Source organism: Herpailurus yagouaroundi, unplaced genomic scaffold, assembly GCF_014898765.1.
Source record: "Herpailurus yagouaroundi ecotype Mexico unplaced genomic scaffold, PumYag 216, whole genome shotgun sequence".
Taxonomy (NCBI): domain Eukaryota; kingdom Metazoa; phylum Chordata; class Mammalia; order Carnivora; family Felidae; genus Herpailurus; species Herpailurus yagouaroundi.
The window spans coordinates 372,489-378,352 of record NW_024412447.1 but is presented as its reverse complement, the minus strand read 5'-3'; the positions used below and the strand labels follow the sequence as shown (position 1 = coordinate 378,352).

General features: G+C 65.4%; 1 protein-coding gene across 1 annotated transcript in view; it reads left to right on the top strand.

Annotated features, from left to right (window-relative positions):
• Nucleotides 1–5,864, top strand: part of PRKAR1B (protein kinase cAMP-dependent type I regulatory subunit beta) — a 99,100-nt gene that overhangs the window by 70,314 nt on the left and 22,922 nt on the right. The window contains exon 6 of the mRNA XM_040455670.1: nt 4,083–4,241. Coding sequence (XP_040311604.1) covers nt 4,083–4,241 — 159 coding nt within the window. The remainder of the gene's footprint in view (nt 1–4,082; nt 4,242–5,864) is intronic.

Here is a 5,864-nt window from a genome sequence, read left to right as displayed (position 1 = left end):
CGTGAGTCTGACGACCCCGGGGCCTCGAGGGAGTGGGTCCCGGTGCGTGTCCTCCCGTGTCCGTGAGTCTGACGACCCCGGGACCTCGAGGGAGCCGGTCCCGGTGCGTGTCCTTCTGTGTCTGGCTTGCGTCACTCAGCGTCACATCCTTGAGGTTTATCCGCGTTGAGGCAGGGTCATAGTTTCCTTCCTTCGTGAAGCTGAGTGATAGATAGTGGGTTGTGTGGATGGATCGCGCTGTGTCTGTCTGGTCACGTCAGGGGACACGGGGTGGCTCCCCCACCTCTTGGTTGTCGTGGATCATGCCGCTATGAACGAGGTGTGAGTGTCTCTTCTAGTCCCTGTCCTCAGGTTGTCCCTGTTAATCAGTCATTTACTACGTGCTGTGGCCACGGCCTAGAGCTGACGCTGATGTTTCTCTGTTGCATTTGGGGCCTTCTAAGCCATTTCGTCCACAGAGCACATCTGGGGCCCGCTGTGGTCGGGGGCTGCTTCGGACTCCGCGGGTAATGACTGTCCTCTGGGACTGGGGGACGGTGAGCCGACCCGCCCCAGTGTGGTGGTGGCCGTGCTCCACGTTTAGGAGGGGCGCTCCGGGGTCCCGGCGAAATCCTGCTCTGTGGGCGCCTAGTGTGGTCTGTGTGGGGAGGGGGCAGGAGGAGGCCCGTGTGCCATGACAGATTTGGGGCTCCTCTGGAGGGGGCCGGCACCCGAGTGGAACTGAACCCGCGTGGCCCGGGTGCCGCGGACGGGAGCGTCAACGCCCGTGCTCAGGGCGCGCTGTGAGCGGCAGCCAGCCAGGCCGCCCCGTGGGCATCCGGCTTCGGGGCTAGAGACGGCCCAGGCCTGGTAGGGAGAGCCACGGGGTGTGCCCTGCCCCAGGGCTCCTGTGGGCAACCGGCTGAGTGACCTGGACGCGGGGGCCGACTCCGGGCGCTCCCGTGAGGGCCTGGGAGGCGGGAGGAGACGGGCCATTAGCTTGTCCTTGCCGTCTGTGAAGGAAGACGACAGCGGGGCACGCGGGCCGCGCCAGGCCGGCCCCAGGCGGCGTGAGAAAGCGGGCGGGGCTGCGGGCACTCCTCCCGCCAGACGCGCTCTGTCTCCACCTCCCAGATGGTTTCTGCTCTCTGGGCGGTAGAGCGTTGCACCGAGATGCCCGGGTCGGGAGGGCGGATGGCAGGGCGAGGCGGGGGGCACAGCCAGGCGGGCGATGCTCCCTCCCCTTCACGCACGGGCGCCCCTGCCCCGGGCTCTCGTGAGCAGGACCCTGTGCTCCCCCGCGCGCCCCGTCCGATCGCCGTCTGTCCCCCTCCGTGGAGCGGAAGCAGGCTGTCCAGCTTGGGCCACATCACAGCCACCTGTTGAGTGGCCTCCCCACCCCTCCCCCTCTCCCCTTGGGCAGCCCCACACTGTTCTCCACTCCCCAGCAGAGGGAGTGTCACAGTGTAAACCAGATGAGGTTCCGGAACCTTCTGTGGCTGCCTTTTGCTTCTAGAACAACATTGCAGCCCTTCCCTTCCTGACCCCCTGCTCCTGCCCCCGTGGCGTCTGTCCCCGCTTGGTCATGCCGCATCTAGTGTCCATTCCTTTGTGGCCCCAGGGACTTTGCACGTCCTGTCCTGGGCTTCGGCCGCCCTTCTCCCAAGTCTTTGCTCGTTGAGCCGGACGCTCAGGCCTGGCTCAAGTTCCCCCTTCACAGAGAGCTCGCTGCAGACAGTCACTGCCGTGGTCGTTCTGAACGCTCTCTTCACGCCCGGAGCACGTGTCACGACGAATGTGCGTTTGTGTGATTATTTGCCTGCAGCCTTTCTCCCGGCCGGTGGGTGAGTCCTGTGGACAGGAACCCGCTGCCTTCCCCTGCTGACCGCCAGCAGTTAGAACGCGCAGGGCACAGAGGGGCGCCCAGTCCACACCGGGATGGTGGACACACGGCCGGGTGGGGGCTCCGGGTTCAGCTGGAGAAGGCACTGTCAGTGGCGGGACCGTGCGTGCAGCCCAGTGGGGCCTCCCACCATTTTTCTTCTAAAAGAAGAAACAAAAAGTGAAACAAAGCAAGAAGTAGCCCGTTTGCGTGCCAGCTGGGGTGGGGCCCGGCGCTGTGCCGGTCGCCGTGACAGAGGCCAGTGTCCACCCGAGAAGGATGGCCTCTTTGTGCTCTGTGGCCGGCCTGCAGTGTGGTCCTGGGCCCTCTGTGGCTCCGCACAATGGTTTTCTCTGACGTCTCACAGGGAGCTCTCCCGGGCCTGGGCTCTGGGCAGGGAAGGGGGTCCCCTTAGTCCTGCCCTGCCTTTGGGGATGTGCCTCAGGAAACCGGGGTCCAGGGACGCCTGGATGGCTCTGCTGAGCCCCATTTTCTGTCCCCTGGGTCCCTGTGCTCTTTTGTCTGTTGGGCGGGCTGGCCCTGCCGGCAGCCGATGGAGGCAGGTGGCTTCTGTGCCCCCTAAGGCACAAGAGACAGGCCCACCCCCCTCCCCAGACTGTCAGCAAAGTCTCCGGACCTCCGACCCACGACCCGAGCCCGACATTCCCCCTGGAGGAGTCACAGGAACCATCTGTGTCCTGCAGGATGGGTGCCCGCTCCGCGGCTGTGCCAAGCAGCCAGCTGGGCCCCGTAGCGCACGGCGAGGGCAGAGGCACGTGCCCCCGATTGCTTCCCGAGGGGCCGTGGTTGCTGGAGGGGACCTGGGGACGTCTGGGGCGTCCTGGAGCTATGCAGCTGGGGTCCATGCACGTGGCTGCTGGGGGAGTCACGCCTCCGTGGCCAGGACTTCACCGCAAGGAAGCCCAGTGCGGGGAGGGCTGGCCCAGCTGTGCCTGGGTCACCCGGAACACCGATAAGTGGTCACTGCCCCCTCTCCATGGGCCCCGGGTCCCCTTTGAGAAAACCAGGGGTGCACGTTCTGGAGGGTGTCCCTGCACCCTGAAAACTCCTGCATCCCTGCACGTCCATGGCAGAGCAAGGCAGCCTGTTCCCTGCCTCGTGGGAAGGACAGGACACTGTTCGCGTTCCTCGAGGGCCTCGTTGTGTGGACCCTGGCGTCTCTTCCCCCAGGGGCCCCGCTGCCCAGACTTCTCTGCCTCTGCTCCTGGGCCTCGCTGTACCTCGGGCCACGCCCACCCCTCTTGGTCCGCCAGGTCTCCCCTGACCCTCGCTCGCACGGAACGCGGGGTTCTCACCTGCATGGCGTCTCCTTGCAGACACGCGCTTCTGTGTGTCAGTCGTAGGGCAGATAATGAGTCGTTGATTCCGGCGAGAATCACGCCCGTGATTCACTGCAATCCATTCTTTCCCGACGTGCACCCATTTTGCCAATGGGAGCTGTTCTTAAAGCTCATTGACACGCTGGGGGATAATGCCCGTGTTGTGTCAGTTTATAGGAACCAGATCGGCACCACATAATGAACAATCTCGCCATTCTTGTGCGGTCCGGAACGTGCAGGGTCGGTCATAGTGGGAGCACTGTGCCAAGTACGCACGCGGGCTGAAAGGGCCCTTCTCAGCACAGCCTCGTCTCGTCGGTGCCCCAGCAGCGTCTCCACTGAACGCAGGCCCAGGGAGCCTGGCGCTGTCCCGGGCAGGGCAGGCCCTGCCAACATGGCTCCTTCCGGGCCAGGCCGGGCCCGCGCGCTGGTTGGAGGTGGGGGCGCCGGGCAGAGACCCGGAGGGCGTCCGCAGGGGTGCCCCGAGGAAGCCCTGAGTGTGCGGCTGGGGAGACAGGCCCCAAGGCCCACCTAAGGCGGATGAGGAACCAAATCGAAGGCCGGCCAGGGACGCAGGCAGGGCTCTGCTCGGACCAGGAGCCCTGGGCGGTACTTTCCCCTTCATCTCCGGCCTGTCTCGCCGACAACTGGGGCCAGGACTCAGAAGGTGCCATCGCCCCCGCCCAGCCAGGGCTCTGTGCGGGGCCGGGAGTGTGACGGGCAGCAAAGCTGTCAGAGGTCCAGGCCGTGCCCGGGCAGGCGAGGTCCTTGCCGGGTCCCCTCTGGTGGGCGTGCAGGAGGGCTCCCGGTGTGGGACGCGCCGGCGAGACCCCACGTGTCCCCTGGGACATCTCTGACGTTTCTCTCTCTGTCCCCTGAAGGTATATGTGAATGGAGAGTGGGTGACGAGCATCAGCGAAGGGGGCAGCTTTGGGGAGCTGGCGCTCATCTACGGCACCCCCAGGGCAGCGACCGTGAAGGCCAAGACGGACCTCAAGCTCTGGGGCATTGACCGGGACAGCTACCGGCGCATCCTCATGGTGAGCGGCACCCGGCACACCCGCAGCCAAGCGTCTGTCGGGAACCCTAGCTTTATCCAAGGGAGGGTGATAGATAAGGGCCAGTGGGGTGGGTGGAAAGTGTGGGAGAGATTCTGGAAACTTCTTAAAAGGCAAGCAGGTAGCTCGGGAGGCTCCTTTGCCTTCCTTCCCTGTCTCTTTTTAGCTGTTTGGAATGGGGTCGTGATGGCTGGAGCTCTCGCTGCCACCCTGGATCACGAGGTGACTGAGACTAGAAACCCATTCACCAAGGGGGTAGAGCAAAGAGATCCAGGCGCCTGGCTCTGTGGTGGCCCCGGCACAGCGGGACCAGACTGATTGGCCCCAGACATCCTCACGCAGGGATCAACCCTCAGGCGTTTTTGCCTCTCTCTCTCTCTCTCTCTCTCTCTCTCTCTCTCTCTCTCTCGTGTGTAGCCCCATCCACTCTTGGCTGGTGCAGGGTGGGCACGGGTCCCCTGTTGTACCATCAGGGGCATGGCAGATGCACAGGGGGCTCCCAGAGGTGATCTGGGAGCTGGGGAGGCCCTGCCTGTGCCCACTCAGTGCCCGTCCTGCACACATGTTCGTGGTGCTGAGACCCACCCGGGAATACCACGGGTGCCGCACCCGGCCTTGGGAAGCTTCCCTCGTGCTAGTGGGGGAGTCAGGGGACAAACACACAGCTCAGGTGATGACAGTTCCTTGGAGAAAGATAAAGCTGAGAATGGGGTGGAGGTGACCGGGAGGCGCGGGGGGGCTGCTGTTTTCTAGAAAGGCCCCAAGCCCCCCTCCCGTGATGAGGTGGCGTTTGAGCAGACGTACCTGAGCAGGAACCAGCATATCCAGGAGAGGAGTGTCCGGGCTTGCGTGGACAGAGGGAGCAGCGGGGTTACCACCGTGGATGGGGACGTAGGGATCCCGTGGGCGATGCGGTCCGTGGGCTCACCGCCCCCACAGAGCCCTCAGCTCCCACCCGAGTGTGCAGGGGGGCCCCCAGAGCGGCTCCACAATGGATGGGGGGCCGTCCTGGGGGGCATGGAAACATCCTGACCCTGGGAGGGTGAGGGAGACCAGCCCCCAGCCTGGAGACCTTTGGTGTCCCCCACGTGCCCTGCAGGGCTAGGCTGTGTCCCTGGGGACGGTGCAGCTTCTGGTGATGGCGTGGGGTGGGGGGCTGTGGCCTGGGGACGCTCTGGGGGAGGCCTGGGTTCGGTCCACAGGCGGTTTCGAGAAGCCCCAGGCCTCAGTCAGATGGGAGCCTGGGGTTAGGGCCGGGCCCAGGCTGCCCCTCATCCTGGGAACACCCACGCCCCCGACCTGTCCTGGTCCCGCTGTAACACCGGGTCTGCATGGCGCGGGGAGGGTTCAGTGCCGTCGGGGGGGGTCGTGGTCTGATCGGGCTCCGTGTGTGTGAGGAAGCGCCCTCCGTGCACTCAGCAAGCATCGCCGGAGCGCCCACCGTGTACGGGAGATGTAGAGCCCCGGGTATGCTGGGAGAACGCTGCGCGTCCCTGCGTCCCGGAGCCCAGCCCGTGCTCTCTGCTCCTGTCCTCCACCTGCCGGCGCCTGGTTTCCTGGGAGAGGCCGGCTGCTCGGTGGGGGGGGGGGGGGGGGGGGGGGGGG